At 37.5% G+C, this 17969-nt stretch overlaps 1 protein-coding gene across 1 annotated transcript in view; it reads left to right on the top strand.

Moving 5' to 3' along the window:
• ATRNL1 (attractin like 1) overlaps positions 1 to 16571 on the top strand; it is a 507305-nt gene extending 490734 nt beyond the window's left edge. Inside the window, exon 29 of the mRNA XM_061458665.1 lies at positions 14789 to 16571. Coding sequence (XP_061314649.1) covers positions 14789 to 14913 — 125 coding nt within the window. The 3' untranslated portion in view covers positions 14914 to 16571. The remainder of the gene's footprint in view (positions 1 to 14788) is intronic.
• The last annotated feature ends 1398 nt before the right edge of the window (positions 16572 to 17969 follow it).

The following is a 17969-nucleotide window of genomic DNA, read 5'->3' as shown; positions in this document are numbered from 1 at the left end:
ATGATTACTTGAAAGAAGTAGTGTTTGGCGGGGCGGAAGAGTGTAAAAATTCAACTTGTTTACGTCAGGCCTTCAATTTTGGGTGCCAGGGTTCTCATACCAAGCTTTAGGTCTCTTTACAGGCTCATATGTGTTAAGCATTTGTTTCACAAAAGATTTTATTATTTTCTGGGCCTAATACAACTGCTTATATGGACCAGAAGAGGCACATTTCATGGCAATAGGTTGATTTTACCTGGGTAAGTAGAAAGACTTGGTTCAGTTGATACACTGGAGGGAAGGAATGCCAAGGAAGGACATGGAACTGTTGGAACAAGTCCAGAGGAGGACAGGAGGATGATCAGGGGACTGGAGCACCTCCCGTATGAAGACAGGCTGAGGAAGTTGGGGCTGTTCAGCCTGGAGAAGGCTGCGTGGAGACCTCATAGCAGCCTTCCAGTATCTGAAGGGGGCCCATAGGGATGCTGGGGAGGGACTCTTCATTAGGGACTGTAGTGACAGGAGAAGGCGTAACGGATTAAAACTGAAATAGGGGAAGTTTAGATTGGATATAAGGAGGAAATTCTTCCCTGTGAGGGTGGTGAGGCACTGGAATGGGTTGCCCAGGGAAGTTGTGAATGCTCCATCCCTGGCAGTGTTCAAGGCCAGGCTGGACAAAGCCTTGGGTGAGACGGTTTAGTGTGAGGTGTCCCTGCCCATGGCAGGGGGTTGGAACTGGGTGATCTTAAGGTCCTTTCCATCCCTAACTATTCTATGATTCTATTAAAAAGAGTAGGAAGCCAGAGGGGAATGTAAAGACTGCATCATGACTTCATCCTAGATGAAGCACCCCGTCACTGAGTGTATGCAGCTTCAGCAGAGCACAGCAATGCTGTACCTCCCCCTCAAGGTTGGGTGTTCATCCTAGCCCTATTTCCCTCTGCTTGAAATCCATATCAGTGGATGTGGAGAGCACTTTAACCACACTGTCTCAGTCACCGTGGACCGTCAGTAGCTTCATGGAGATCTCACGCTGGCACCAAGGATAGCTGTATCCTTGAGGATACAAAGGATCCTTGAGGCCATCCCAGTGGGAAAAACACATTTCCATCCCTTTTGCAGCATGAGCAATGAAAGTACAGTTAAACACATCAAAGATGACAAGTTGCATAAAAAATATGGACTAGTTAGCACATGGCTTTTAAAATCCTGAATGTAAATACTGTTCTTAAAACACATGTGGGACTCAATAATGAAATAAGTCTGGCTGTATTCAGATTATTCACCATCTACTTTAGAGCTCTGAAAGAAATAATTAGATCATAGTTCAAATGTGACCAGTTATTTTTATCTCTCGATGGAAATGGTAGATGTATGTATTTTTCTTGGAAAAGAATTGCCCACTACAGTGAGAAGTCAGAAGGACAAATAATGTAACTGCTTATTAAGATGTATGCAGCTTTTAAAACCTGCCAAGCCAGCACCTCTTAACACTAGTACAATCCAATGAGATGAAAGAATGTGGAAGGGAATTAGAGTAGTCTTAGTAACTACCATCAGATCCACAAAGAGAATTCCTGATCATTGGAAATCCACATAGAGAAAAATAATTACTTTGTAAAGGCAGCTTAATAGTGTGGTGACTTAACCTCAATAGAACATCAAGAAGCAAAAATAAGAATGGAAAATGGAGGGCTGTTTGGAAGGAAAGCAATGAAAAATAGTGTAGAAAAATCTAGGAATCCTGTATATTCAGGTGTCGTTATATTGAATGCTTGTCCAGACAAGACAGAACAAATAAAAGTCAACTCACAACGTCACATATGGACACAGGCCTTACGGAGGTTTAGTGAAGTCCCTTTTGTCTCTAATGCTTCCCCTGTTGGGAGGTAATATCATCCATTTCTGAACCTCACATATTGTCAAATTCCATTCTCACAACTCTGTTTTTTTCTTCACCTTACCTTTTAAGACAGAGGCCAGAAAATGTGGTTAGAACCCACCTCCCACCCGTTAGAAACAAGGTGCAAATATTGGTAGAAATAAGGTGCAAATTAGTTTGCCACTGATTACCCACTATTTCCATTCTTTGCACCCAAGCTTGCAGAATGCTTTTGATGAACTATTCCTAAGCAGGAACAATGCTTTTCATTATCATCTTCTTTTCTATTCTTTATGAATACCAATGTTTGCTTATGGCTGCTCCAGAATCTCAATTGTATGATGTCTAATGGTATTGCTTTAAAATTTTATATTTTATCTTTGTAACTTAGGATAATTATTTATAGTTGCAAATCATAATGTAGCAGCATTATAGGAAACAGAATGCTGGATTGCATTGCAAAGGAAAGAGCAGATTCAGGGTTTATTATATTATTATATTGCAGAAGGCACTTCACAGGCTAAGGAAGAAAGCAACTCAAATTGTAGCAGTTCTCAGAAGCTGGGATAGTGCAAAACAGGTTTCATTCATAGCACAGTCTTATATCATCATTACTCTATGTATAGCCATTAAAATATAATTGAAATACAGAAAATCAGGAAATGGGGGAACTGAAGCTAAGTTTTTCACATATGATCAAAAAGCATATGGGAAAAAATAGAGGGGAAAAAGGTCAGCAGTTAAACAGAAAATAGAAGACTCAACGTAATTTCTGCTTTTAGAAAACAGATGGGAGATTTAGCAGAATTGCAGTGAGGGAATTCTAATGTCCTGCTAAAGGTTTATTTCTCCATCACACAGTAAAAGCTTTTTGAAAATACGTAAATGAAAACTAGCTTCTAATCACATCCTGGAAATACAAAGCCAGCATGGCGCTTTATACAGCACGTCAGTTTGTAATGGAAGCATTGTGAAGAACAGGGCACAGAGTTGCTCTGAATTTTGCCTGCTATCTCAAAGAATCATCCTGACATTGGGAAACTCCGAGCAGCGTGTGTCTCTTGCCACATCTCCCTGGTTTCATTTCTGCCATTTCCTAATGCCATGACTCAAGATGAGGAAGGGCTTCTGTAGTAACTCTTCAGTATCTGAAGGTTTATTTTCACTGGGTGCATCTTCTGGGACTGACATTGCTGGGAAAAGGACTTATCAGAACTTCTGGACTGTATCTTTCACTTGGTTTCTACTTGATTTTCACATCCATTTAATATCATTAGTCCCGTTCTTCACTGCATAAAAAGTTCGTGTACCCATCAGGCTGAGATTTATGCCAAATCTGATCCCAAGAGAGGAATATTTCACAGCTTCTGTATCACTTGTGGATATTGTTCCTAAAAGGAGAAACACTGAACCTGAATTTGGTGTGTTGGGAGGGTCTCTCATGTTTTCCCAGTTACATCCTCTAGATGCAAATGGTCATCTAGAGGAATGTTTTAAACGGCAAAAGTTATAGCTTGGTAATCTTTGTACCAGAATGATTCTTTCCATTTTTTTTAATTTGGATTAATAAATGAAACAATGAGAGCTACTTGTTGGAGTGTGAGTACACACCGAGCTAGGTAACAAGCTGTTACTATCCATTGGCAGTATTCTAGTTTTTCCTCTCCAAACTAGGAAACATGCCCAGAGCATATAATACATTTCCAGTGCTGTGCAGTCATAATATTACTATCTCACGCTTACAGGCATTTGCTCTACCTGTATACGTCACAGAAACAGAAATGGTGGTCTGTTATTATAAATTTACTGATATTTATCAATATTGGCTGTTCAGGACCAAGTGTATGTACTCAGTTATGAACATGCAGTATTTAAAATGGAACCCTATTTCTATATATTTTGGCACTAACCAGGTCTAAGTGTGTCGCTTTGCCTGTTAAAGTCATAATATAATGCTTCAGTGACATATAGATGATTCAGGAAAGAATAAATGAGTAGCTGTATAGCTTGCCTATATATACTGGATTGGAATTATTCGCTTTCAGTGCTGACTAGGATTCTGGTAGGGTCATTTGTATAAATCTTTGGAGGGTTTTAAATGTATTTTATGGCTTGAGCTTTTCAGCCTTTTACCAAACTTTTCTGCTAGAATTAATAAAAATCAATATTCTGTATAAGCTGATGCTAGCTTTGCTAATGGAGCCACCTTGATACTGACAGCAGAGCGTTTGTGTCTTTTTTCTTATTCTCAGGTGTTAGTAGGTACTGAAACTACAAATACCCATGTGTTACTGATCCTGAGGACCATGAAGTTGTGATTTTAGCAATATTTCAAACTATGGTTCAAAACTCTGAGCACGTTTCTGTCCTGTTGACTTAATTCTGTGTTACACTCCCAAGATCGTTTGTTTTGTCAGGGTGATGGCTGGCTGTGTAACTGGGGATGTACTGAATGTCTAATTGTGGAAATCAGTGGAATACTGAAAAACTGGCATTGTTATTTGGCCAGACCCAAATTACAAGCCAAACAGTGGTTAGAGTGATGATATATTGCAGCAGTATGTTGGAAATGGAAAACAAGTCCAGTACTTCATCGACCTTGTAAGTGAGAATGGATTATGGGAAAGCACTGCAGATATCATGCCTACTTCTGATTAAACTGTAATCCTGTTGAATTTCTGGTGAATTATAAACATTTGTTTGTATGAACATATTTATCACTTTCTGGTTTAAATAAGATTTTTGACAGTGGAAAAAAACCCAGCACCTGCAAAATAATGGTGCAAGAGTGAGAAACAGCATTTTTTGAGGATTATTGCTCTAATCTTCTTCCTTAACAGTAAATGATAATGTAAGTAGTGTTATTTTATCTCTCGTGGGGGCAGAATTGGTCTCTCTGGGGTCCTTAAACCTATTGTATTTAAGGTGATGTGTTTTGTCTTGAAGAGTAGTAAAGCTTCAACTCTGACAGTATACATTATCACCCAGGTGGAACACTAGGGAGGTATTCACAAAAAACTAATTTAACCTGGTGAAGTGATTAACCCCATACTTGCTCTACAGAGGTAAAGAAATCTGTTTCAAATCATCCCCTGCAAGTAAGGCCCCTCTGGAGAGAAGCAAACCCCAGTGAATACCTCTGCCTTTTCTCCTTCTGACTGTTCTGATTGCTCAGTTGTGCTCAGACATTCTCCTTGTTTTCCATATATTCATGCACATCTATGCACAAACATGTACAGATATCCCGACTGCTTAATTACATGAAATGATAGTTCAACCCTGTATTAATGGAGGGTCAGTCACACTCTGTTTATACAAATGATGAATCTCTCTCATAGGTGTTCTTCCTACTCATGGTGTTTAGTAAGGTTTTAGCTTTCATCGCAGTGGATAGAGTCCAACAGCATGAATAGATTTGAGTAAAAAGCTTTAAGAATGTTTTTCATAGTTTTCATATCTTCATTTTTCTCCGACTGGTGTGCATGATCCCAATAAGAGGGCATTGCTGAAGATGGAGACAAAGAGCAAAATAACACTGTACAAGTAACCTCAAGCCTACTGGTCTGGAGGAGCCTTTTGCAATCCAAATGTGTCTAATTACTATTGAGAGGTTCATAAACCAACTCCAGCTGGGTCACAGCTGTGATACTGACTTATAAACAAAACCAATTAAAATTTTGTATCAAACCAGGTATTGCTAAAAGTAAGTGAAAATAGCACTTCTTCAGTACTCCAAGTAGATTTTTTTCTCTTCTACAGAAATAGGTTTACAAGACCAAATTAGATTCTGGCATGATTAATGCATCTCACCAAATTCTTGCAGAGTAGTAAATTAGTTTATACTGATTTTCTTGAAAACAAATTAAACGGCTGCACAACATCAGAAGAATAGAGATGGTTTTCATAACATATGGATAAATGAATCAATGGGAAGGAGATGTAATCAAACTAAAAATGTAATCCAAATGTTTCAAATATTACTGTCTATTATGGAAACCTGTGTAATTACTTGCATTTTAGCCCATGATGTGCAATATGCAGTGGGAGAGCATCAAGGAATTAATCTGTGTGAAGTCAGTATGTATTCCAAGAAGATTATTCACAGAATCAAAGTGATTTAAACTGCCAGGGACCTCTGGAGGTCATCTGGTCCAACCCTCTGTTCAAGCAGAGCCACTTAGACCCAGCTGGACAGAACTGTCTAGAGGTGGCTTTTGAATATCTTCAAGGATGAGACTCCAAGCCTCTTTGGGCAACCTGTGCTGGTGCTCAGTTAGTCTCATAGTACTTCTTTTTAGGTGTTTTTAATGGCCATCGGTTAAAAAAAACCAAAACTCTTGTTTTGCTAGTACCTTGAAATAACATTTTGTGAATAGCAGGTGATTTGTCATTCGTGTACTTGATTGATCGCTTTCTGAAAATGTTATGTATCCTATAAATGCAAAATTGCACACTGTCGTGGTTTAAACCCAGTCAGGTAACTTGTTCACTCACTCCCAGTGAGTGGTGCCGAGCTGACAACAATCAAGATCTGTCGTCCCGCCCCCCACCGGGGTTCTCCCCTTCCCCGCTCCCGGAGGAACGGGGAGGAGGATCGAAAGAGTTCAACTCCTACGGGTTGAGACAAGAACAGTCCAGCAACCAATGTACACAAATCACCACCGCTACTATCAACTACAACAATGATAAGAGAAAATAACAAGGGAAGAGAATACGATACCACCGGCCAAGAAAACGAGTTCCACCCGGAAGCCCGTGTCCTTCCGGGTAACTCCCAGTTACCCCCCACCCCGGCCATGACGTGCTGTGGTATGGAATACCTCTCCGGCTAGCCCGGGTCAGGCGCCCCATCTCTGCTTCCTCACAGCTTCCCCTCCTCCCTGGCAGAGCATGAGCCTCACAAAGTCCTTGGTCAGGGTAAACATCACTTAGCAACAACTGAAAACATCGGCTTCACCAGCACTGTTCTCAGGCTGGAAGTCAAAACACAGCACTGCACCAGCTACCACGAAGGAAAAAAACATGACTGCTACTGCTGAACCCAGGACACACACAAAAATCTGCCATCATTTTGTACAAAATAAGCCATGTTGAGCAAGATAAGGGAGCAGTTAGGGGCATTCTCAGTTTTCCATAAATACCAGTTGTGGTTTGAGGTCCAAAATTTACAGTAATAGAATAAATTAACAGTCTAACATTAGATCAGTTGTATGTAACTATTGCCATGGTAAAATTTGTTGGATAAAAATATCAAGACGCTTTAATTCTGTTAGCTCTGCTATTCTGTGAGAAGAGTATATTTCCTGACTAAATGTGATTCCTGTTTTATTAATTGAAATCTAGTGCTGATAAGCATTGCAGCCTTAGGAGCTATTATTAAACTAGTCTTACTGTAACCATTTCCCAAGCTTATTGTAATATCTGAAGTGAGTCAGTAAGAGGTTTTGAGAAGAAAGTTTTATCTTCAGACTCAGAAGTCAACTACAATTCCTTTATATTTTTATTTTGGTTTTTTTTTTTAGTCTTTGAAGTAAGTCATATTCTTAATATCACCAGATAAATCCGTGACAAGCTTTACCAGGGAGCCCCAAGGAACAGAGTCCAAGAAACAGATAATAAACCAAGTAACGTTATTTAACCATCATAGCTTAAGGTGTGCTTTACTCTTCAAATTTAAAGATTTTTTTTTCAAAGCAATCTGTCAGAGATCTTAGGAGAGTATCTGTTGTTCAATTTCTTCCTTTATTTGTAGAGAAAGCATGTATTTGACCTTAATGGACGTCTGTATTCCATACACCTGAATTTGGGTTACCTTTCACAAACAGGTTAGGTTACAAACCACTTTTATGTAGTTTATTTTTCATTCCCACAACATTTTCCGTTTCCTCAAATTGGTTTGGATTCCACTGCTCTCCCTTAAGCTTGTGCTTGATGTCCCTCTGCTCTTGCCCAGAGATTCATTGACCGTCATTCCTTTGCTTCCTCACCACCAGCAAAGTCTTCAGCATAGTCTTGCTGAATTCTTTTGCTACAGCCTCTCCAAAACACCTGCACTTGGAAACGAAAGCCCTTGACTGAGATCCTTGCAGCTTACTTCTGAATTACTGACATAGCGAGCAATTAATGTTTTAACCATGTTTATTTCAAATCTTTTTCTTGACTATTTTTTCTTTATCACAGAAATAACTTTTTAGTACCTTCACATACTCCATTTTTCTATTGCTTCAAATGGCATTATTAATCTTCAAGACCTGCCATGACTTACCATTTGCTGCCTGTCATCTCTTACACTGTTTTGGATGAGGGGTCCTCATCCAGTCTAAACTTCCCCTGTTGAAGTTTTAACCTGTTACCCCTTGTCCTATCACTACAGTCCCTAATGAAGAGTCCCTCCCCAGCATCCCTATAGGCCACCAAAGATACTGGAAGGCTGCTATGAGGCCTCCACACAGCCTTCTCTTCTCCAGGCTGAATAACCTCTCCCAGTTTAGGTCAGCCATTATCTCAATCTTCCTCTTCCATTTCTTATATAAGGGCATTTCTACTTCCATCTGGGCTGCCTTCCCCTGACAAGATGCACAGGTTGGATTGGTGCACAGGTCTGATGATACAGTCCAGCTAAATGCAATAATCTCATATTAGCTGCTTTTAAAAGTAATCGATGATGGAACAGCTGAGGTAACTGGGGTTTAGTCTAGTGAAAAGGAGGGCGACCTTACCATTCTCTGCAACTGCTTGAAAGGGGGTTGTACTGTGATGGGGTAATTCTCTTCTCCCAAGTAACAAGTGCTAGAACAAGAGGAAACAGCCTCAAGCTGCGCCAGGGGAGGTTTAGACTGCATATTAGGAAAAATGTCTTAACTCAAGAGGGTTGTCAAGCATTGGAACAGTCTGCCCAGGGAAGTAATGGAGTTGCCATCCCTGGACGTATTTAAAAGATATGTAGATACGATGCATAGGGACATGGTTTATTGGTGGACTTGGCAGTTAACAGTTGGACTTGATGATCTTAAGGGCCTTTTCCAACCTAAACAAGTCTATGATTTTTGTCTTCCAGAAGGGCTTGAGTTGAGGGTGGAATTAAAAATGCTTCTGTTAATCAACATTAGATTGCACCAATTCTACTACCATTGTGTTTAGACCCCGTTGGTTTGTCCCCTTCACCAGTACTGTGTTTGCCCTGCGGAACAGATAAGAGCATTCCCAAAGTGCATAGTCACTCCCTGCCTGTCCATAGCCAGAGAGACCAAACACCTCAGGCTGACTCTTAGCCACTGGCAAGCTGGATAGTTTAAAGGCACCAGATGTTGTACAGAGCCGGATTACAGACTAAACTACAGGTGTCTCACACTGAAAGAGGAGAAATTGCCTGACCATACACAAAAAAATCACTACCGGCCCCTTAAAGCACAAGTCTTTCACACAAGTATGTGGGGCCATGTCCTTTTCAAAATGAGAAAAAATGGAAAAGGCTGAACGTTTCATTAAAGATCCTTCATTGTATAGTCTGCATTTCCCACAAACTGACGGCAAGTAATTTATAAGTCTGTTCTGGAAGTAAGAGTTTCCTAGCCCCTTGTAGATGGCTGTTATTACTAAATACCAAGGGTATAATACAAAGGAGCATGACATCTCTCCACTAGTGTGTGGGTATTTAATTCCACACTATCATTAGTTTATTATTGTTATGGTTTAAGCTCTGTCTCATATTTTACTTATTTAATTAAGTTATATCCATAAGGAAAGGAAAACATGCCTCCTGGACTCTTGGCTGTCTTCCCATCTAGCAGAAATTAACACTGAAAAAAAATGATGGGGTTACTTGCCCAAAGTAATTTCCTAGTTAGTTTAGCTTCTTTAATTTATCTTCCGCCTAGCAAGAGCGGTGTCCACTTAAAATACACATTCATGCACCAAACAGGACAAGAAGCCCATAAAAAGAATTTGTGCTTTTGAGGTGCTGTCAGCCTTGTCCTTTTTAAAAAAATCTAATTCAAATAAAAAAGCATTCAATATGACAGGTTATGAAGATGCTTATTCTTCTTGGCTGGATATTGTCTAGGCACACCTGCCAGATCAGGACCCTCAGACACACGTGAAGGATTTGCTATTTTCTGACTTTGAAATGAACTCAGCTCTGTTGAGAGATGTAGTGGTTCCTGTAGTCATGTACAGTCTTGAACTTCAGTTGATTCTTACCTTTTCTCCTGTCAAGTAGGCACTTGGGTATCAGGTTAGTACATGGATAGGAGAAGGTTTTGTGGATCAATCTGTTAAATCCCAAATTTTGTCTGGTTCCATTTTTATGTGTCTTTTGGATATCAAGTCATAGATCTATAGCATTCATCCATGAGGACAAACAGCATTCTTTTCAGTCATGGAAACTACTCATGAGTTAGTCCACATGGAGAAAAATTTTTTGAGAAAATATAGGAAGTACCAGACTCTTGAAAATTTTACCAAACAACTAAACTGAATAGTCATATTCCTTGCACAATATCTCATCAGCACCTACCTGTTAGCAGCCTTCATTAATGTTAGGTACCTGCACCATTATAGATGCTATAGCTGACAGATATATTTTCTATGAAGAGTAAGTGTATGCAGTCCTGGTATGCATGCATAAAGGTTATGGTGAATGTGGTCTGCTTCATCAAATTAAGAAATAGATAATACAAAACTGCATTATTAACAAGGTGGGTTTGTATATAAGTGTCATTTATATGCACATAATATGCTTTTGGTATTTACAAAACAATTTTAATAGACTTGAAATAATGATAAATGACAGAACTTATTAAAATTTCCTGTGTAATAACTGGCAGCTTTATTGATGAGCATGAAATTGTCTTCGCTGGCTTTCGTGTGTGCTATGGTCATCTTCATGAGGCACTAGAGTCTGTAATTCTCATCACTTTGTATGTCTTCAGACTGCTTTAGATCCACTTGTGCAGATCTTCATGGTCATTGCATCTTCTGCAAGGGAAAGACTTCAAATAACAGACCCTTTATGATAAAAGGACTTTGTCCATTATTAGGTGAGCATCTACAGTAACACATCTTTAAAGAATCCACAAATGGAAGTAACACACAGACTGCTGGCTGCTGAAGGGTGAAGCTAGTACTTTAATAGCATAGTTTTTACCCAGTCTTTTCTGTTTAAGTCTCTTGGCATGGCAGCTGTCATTTTATTTTACTTGCTTAAGGTCACCTTAAGCAATGTCTATAATTTTGGTTAGAATGTCAGACAAATCTAATTGATCCACCTGAGTTGTAGTTATTTTATTGTCTCCAGCTTTCTGAATGTTCTGATTCTGCATAACAATGAAAACGTGGAATTTAATCAAATGAAGATATCTATCAACTGTTATCTGTGAAAAATAGAAATTTAAATTGAGAAAAAAAAAAAACAATTCCAGGTACCCGCCTAGCCATGAATCTGAGGTCATTCTTTGTTTCTTCGCTTTTAACAAAGGGGATAGTAAGAACTCAATGCATTTCTCATTAAAATGAACAATAGAGGAGGAAAAAAAGGTTTTAAATATGCATGCCAACATGTAAGACTAAGTTTTTCAATGTAAGTTTTTTCTACTCGAGAGATAGTGTAGCCTTACATCAGTTCAAATGTAGTTGTATACAATCAGAGAAAAAAATGTTTAAACATCCCAGCATGGGTATTTCCATTTAAATCTGATTACAGTGAAATAAAACTGTAGCTATTAAAGGTTTAGAAGAACTACAAATACAAGCGGTAAAAGAAGACAGTTAGTAAATGAGGTAGTAAAACATTTCAGCAGGGCAAACAGTTTATAGCACTCAGCCTTCTTGTAGCAGACTGTGCTATTCACTACAGACCCGTGCGCTGTTCCCTGAACTGCACTTAAACCTGCAATTAACCTTTCACGCCTAATGAAGCTGTTTTGCTGCAAAATTAAAATATATAGTACTGCCTGTTTTTACAGAGACTGGGAGGAGAGCATCTCAAAATGAATGACTTTTTCAGATGCTTTTGTTTGAATGCAGAACTAAAGTGCTGTTTGTATATAAATTGGGAATGCGCTTTTCAAGGCAATCTCGTTTGATGTGCTGTATTTTATTCCTCTCCTTATTAATTGTTTTGCATTATTGTAAAAAAAAAGAGAAAAAAAGGACAAAAAATTCACACACCAGTAATTTTATGATTAGACACTTACTTCCTGAGAATAAACTATTGTCATTTAACTTCCATTAGGAAAGACAATAGTTCTACTAAAGATAACCAAGTTCATATTGCTTTCTCTGGTATTTTTCTCATTGTGGATGCAATTATCTTCCACAAATACATACTTCCCACATATGTTCTTGACTGGGTTCACTTCTTAATGATCTTCTCATACATATCCTTAAAAACAAGCTAGAGGTTGTTTTAGTTTTAGCTGCATAGAACTAGGCCAGGTTATTTCTATAACATTCAAAACAAACTAAACTTAAAAATAGGTCCGGTTCTGCAACTAGGCTTGAATTTCCAGAAATTAGTCAATCAGAGGTGACTCAATGATTCTCCATGAGGGATGCTTACTGAGGGATGCACTGTTCCTTTCTGCCACTTTAAGCAAGATTCAGAAGCAAATCAGGGACCATGTACTAGCTTGGAAAACACCAGTTTGGATGGTAGATAGGATATTTAAATGGCAGAATTTGGGGAAGGCAGTTAAATGCATTAACTTATGAACTGAGGTAACAGATATAGAGCACTATATGATTTATAGTTCCAACTTTAATAACTATAAATGTATTCACATTTGTTGTGTATATATGAAACCTGTAAAATAAAGGGAATGTTTTGGGTTGTTTTTTTTTCTTTTAATGAATACTTTAGCCACAGCATTTTCATCAAATCTTCTGTTGTATTTTGATGGAAATTCTGCTTGCTTGCAGTGTCTGTGCATCAGCTTGACTCGGTAAATGAAATTCCTTTAGACTGCCAGTCTGAAATAATGAATTGTTCCCCTGGTTAATTGTATTGCTTTGATAGCAAGGAACTATGCTGGGCATAGAGAATATAATAAATGAATTTCATCAGATGATTCATGTGGCATTTTGAAAAATGATCTTTTATAGTGACCTGATTTTAGTGGAATTCCAAGAGTATGCCACTATATCCCAGTATGCAGCATTAGATTTGAAGGAAAACATTCTTCCTTTTTGTTAATTGTTACGTGAAACAAGGTTAGCATCATACATCAAAGTATATATTAAATATCTCATAAAAAATAGAAAATCTGTTTCCCTAATAACATTCATTCCATTTAGCCCACTCCCTAAGCCTAGCTGTTAAAGACAGTATCACATGTAAGTAACCATCAAAATGTTATTTAGCTTTTATCCCTGAATTTGCTAATACCAGATACTGCTGATACTTTAAAGGTGCATCAAAGATTTCACAAATTCGATTTCTCAAAGTCCAATTTAAGGCATCACTAGCTTATGGCAGGAAATATATGTGTATGTGAGAAGAATGACTTAATTAATCTTGGCTCTTACATATCCTGCAATGTAGCAATGATAATTGTACTTAGCATTTTACGGTATAGTGCCATGCCTTTTCGAAAAGCTGTATCACATTAATTACTTCTTGTAACATTTTCATGAAGTAAGAAAGGTAGTGTTACAGTGTGCAATAGCATAGATTTTTGTCAGGATACTGGAAACGTGAACCGAATCTGACAGTATATCATACACTCAGAACCCTGTAGAAACTCTTCTAAATGAAAGATATTCTTCACAGAGTTTCTTAGTAGATAAATGTTATAATGAGGGAATGCATGAAAACCATTGCAATGTGAGCTTCTGTAATAAGATAAATGGAGTTTGATATTAGCCTGGGGTAAAAAATAGAGATTCCCTATTCATCATGGTGGAAAGTATTTTCAAAGGTTTCATTTTGTACTGGTTTTTGTTAGAGATTGAGACATATGGGACAAAACAGAGAACCAGCACCATCTTTACCTGTATTACAGGTTTATATAGATGTGATTTTTCAGTCATAAGTGTCATCGTTTTATTGCAACCATGGTGCAGTAGAAAATATGAATGATGCGAATACTCCTAATCCATTTCATTGTGATACCACCTGTGTGAATTTAGAAATTCAGATCTACCATGTATTAAGTGTCCTGTCAATCACAGCATTTCAGCAGAAGTCAGTAATTTCTAGCAAGTATGCAGTAACAAGAAACCAGAAGAGTAAATTCTTAATCTACTCATTTCCTAAGCCCTTTCTAATACCCTGTTAAGATTATAAAAGGTCTTGAAATATCAACAACTTAAACAGAATCTCAAAGAGAAGAGTTTTGGTGAGTTGACAATGTTTAGAATTTATCGAAGTCAACACCATAATGGTTCACTGTCTGTTTACAAATCCAAATGCATTCTGGACAGATATTTTCGTATCTTTGTGTTCACAGTAAATACAGACCTTTGATTATTCCCAAATTAGGGAGGCACATACATTGCAAAAGGAAATATTCAAGGATACCGTTTTGTCTTAACTGTGGCCTCCATTTCTCTTTTATGTACAATTTTACAGTTTCAGCCATTTCTAAAGGCAATGCACAAACATTTAATAAGAGAAAATCCATGTCAGAGGGCTGCTGCTGGTCCACATAACCAAGAAAACGGTGCTAAAGAGAGGTGATGCTAAGATCACACAACAAATCAATGACACTTAAATGGAACTCAATTCTCCTGATTTCCAGTATAGTGTCTTAAGTGCACTTTTTTTTTTGTCTTCCCCTGTTTCTTCACTGTTACCAGGTAGCATTTTAGAAACTCGTTCTCTAACTCCAAAGTACAAAACATTTGGCAAGAAAGGAACCATCACTGCTGTGGAACTCTTCTCAGGAAAGCTGGGCATTAAAATTTGGTTTTGCTTTATTTATCTTACAGGTCTTGCAATCGCAAGTGCACTGATAGACATTTCACAACAGAAGCCTGCGGACTGTAAAGATAAGAGTTCAGGAGTCAGAAATCGAAAACATCATCTTTCAACACGTCAAGGAACTTGTGTCTGAAATTCAAAAACTACACTTGTATATTCTGTAATGTTTTCTTTTTAAATGGCTTCCATTGAAAGCTATACTACAGCCTCAGTTTTTGTGGAGGCAAATCTATGAATGAACACATGAGGTACTGTGCTCTGCTATAGTCACATAGCCTGCTATACCCCAAAGCAGAACAAACTTACGGTAGGTATATTTGATGAGCTTTATTAAAAAGAGTGGATCAACAAAGTATGAAATAAAATACCTAGCATTCTTAATCCTAAACATATCAGAGCAGGGAAATATTCTTGAACAGAACTAGGAAAACTGTACATTGTTTTGTAATGTAGAAGGAAATTGTATAATTGAAAACCAAGCAAATTCCAGGAAACTATAGGACTGTTTTGTGTAGCTTAATGTAACAATGAGAACTGTACACTTCTTTCCTTGTAATCGGCATTAAGATTTCTTTCCAGCAAGCAGGAACTAAAGAGGATCATTTGGATTTAGACGTTCTTTTATTGTTGCCTGAAATAGGTTGGCAGCTTCTGAATTTAGCATAGGTATAACCCAAGAATACCACATGTGATATTTGAAAGTTAATTCCATAATAAAAACTTGATTTGAGCATTTCATGATTATTTTTCTTTACCTTGCAAAAGCCTCAGAAACAGAATCTGGGCTTCAGTAGAGTGATAGGTGGGATTTCATGTACCTAACAGTCTATTCTGAATGATCTGTTTTACAAAGAGCACATGTGAGTCCTCCTGGCCAGTTAACTGATTAACAAAATTAATTCAGCATGGAAAAGCTTCTTCTGCAATAAAGTTTGTTTTATTTTCCAAGGGAGTCTCCAAGATTGCAAATCTAATGAGAGGTTAACTTGCTGTTATTCTACCTGCTACCATTTCAAGATTGAAATTCACTAGTTTCTATCTATTGCCCTGACCTCCAAGCAGAAGAAATGAATCCCCGTTATCAATTTGACCCTTTTTTTTTATAGTAAAGTAAGGGTACTCCTTTTCTCCCAGCTGCAGAATTTCATTCTCACGTTCACACCAGTGAAGGAATTACCCTGCATAACAAAAGTTAAATAAAAAAATCTTTAGAAAACCAAGCTGCTTCCAACAGTGGTTCTCAGATTCAACATCCTGTATGGAACCTCACATAGTCAGGACTCAGCAACAAAAAGCGGATGAGTTTCCTTTCTATAGGACATTAATCTCTGGGGGCTCAGTCACCACAACAGGTAACCTAGCAAACAGCTTTAATTGCCCTCAGTCTCTTTAGTTGCTCTAAATTCATGAATATACAAAGAAGTAAGAGAATGCTAAGGGGTAGGTAGCAGATGTGTCATGTTTTCATTTACTCATTACATGGTAACAACAGTGTCATATGAAACTATTAGTTTTGTACAAGCTTGTTGAAAGTCTAGTTTCTCAGCTCCAAATTTGCCACCATGCTAGTACAGGAGAGTGGTACGGAGGTATAAATGCCTCATGTAATGATAGACTTTTGGTAAATATGAAAGATATAAAAAGATAATTGATGTTTACTACTATATCTGTATTTCTCATGTTCTTTTTATTTCAGGAAGATGATGACATTTTACTGTTTATAGTTGACTACATAGTTACTTGCATGCCATGGTGGTGCAGTAGCGGTAATAAAGACCTTTTGTGAGTTGTGTTAATTTCGTAACGCCATTCATACATAGAAGTACTCAGCTTAATTTGGATGAGGACTAAATGTAAAAATAATTATAAAAAGGAACGATTGTACAGTATGTATTTATATCTTATACAGGAATATTATGTTGCATCTAACCATGACTGCTCTATTGTTTTGATAAATTATGCACTTCTGAATTATGGTATAATTATTTCTTATGCTGGCATGATTGTTTCAGTATTTTCATATCTTAAAATAAGATTATTATTCTAAAATAATGCCATCACAATCTCGTGACTTTTTTTTGCCTTTTCCAACCTCAATATTTTAAAACTTTAAAAATTCCTTCTAAAGCTTCTGTTGGGACCTTTCAATCAGTGCTACTTAGCGTAGTGAAAAAATGGTCTTTTGAAAACAACCCTTTCTGTCAGTTTTAAAGTTGGTCTGTTCAAATGAATATAAATCAATGGAATTGCTTTATATGATGCATACACTAATGAAAAGGAAAGAACCACTTGTCTGGAATATATTCCAAACTCTGCATTATCCTCAACCTAAACATTTCACGTAAGAAATATACAGTGTGTGTTTTGTGAATGTACTGGAAACCCCATACACAGAAAGACCATGTAGTCTTGTAGAACACATTTGACTATACACATTCATAAAGGATTACATTCCTCTGTATCTCAGCCAGAGTTTGACAAATACTTGAAAAGCAGGTGTGAATTTTAAAGGGATTAAAATATTTTATTGCAACACTGAAGATGGGCAAATAGCTATCAGCCGTTTTATTGTGTTAACAGTTAAAAATGTTATTTTATTGTAAAGAAAAACATGCCTGTCATGGGTTCATTCAGCATTTTCATTCACTCTGAGAATGTTTTTTTTTCTAAAGTACCTTTATTTTCCCAGAGTCCCTGATTGCATGTAAATTAGTAAAGTCATATAATAAAAAAATAACAAAAAAAAACAAAAATACTTACATATGGCTCACTTACATACAGTGAAATACCAGAAGCTTTTCAGCACGTCTCAAACCAAAGCTTCAGAATAAGTGTTACAGCTTTCTGTTTGAAAGGAATAAAAACAGCATATCTCTGATGACTACATTTTGTTAGTTGTTGGCAAGTGAAAACTTTTTAATAATGACCACTTTACAGCAGATGAGATGTTTTATCAACTGTCACATCAACTGCTTCATGAAAAAGCCTTTTTTTCTTATATAAAACCCTGTTCTTCAATTTAACTTTTGAACTCTTTCTTAGAGTTGAAAAATGTTGAATGGCCTGTTTTACCCCTAGTGTGATTTATATTGGATGAAAATTAAACAACTAAGTGCTGTTCTGGAAAGTAAGCCTTAGTGAAGTTCTGATTGTCAGGATTCCATCTCCACCCCATCAGTCCATGGATCC

The sequence above is a fragment of the Pezoporus flaviventris genome, unplaced genomic scaffold, assembly GCF_033815535.1.
Source record: "Pezoporus flaviventris isolate CSIRO_AGI_PZ_B2104156 unplaced genomic scaffold, CSIRO_AGI_Pfla_v1 ptg000029l, whole genome shotgun sequence".
NCBI lineage: Eukaryota > Metazoa > Chordata > Aves > Psittaciformes > Psittacidae > Pezoporus > Pezoporus flaviventris.
The sequence above is the reverse complement of the archived record's forward strand: the minus strand, read 5'-3'. Positions and strand labels throughout refer to the sequence as shown.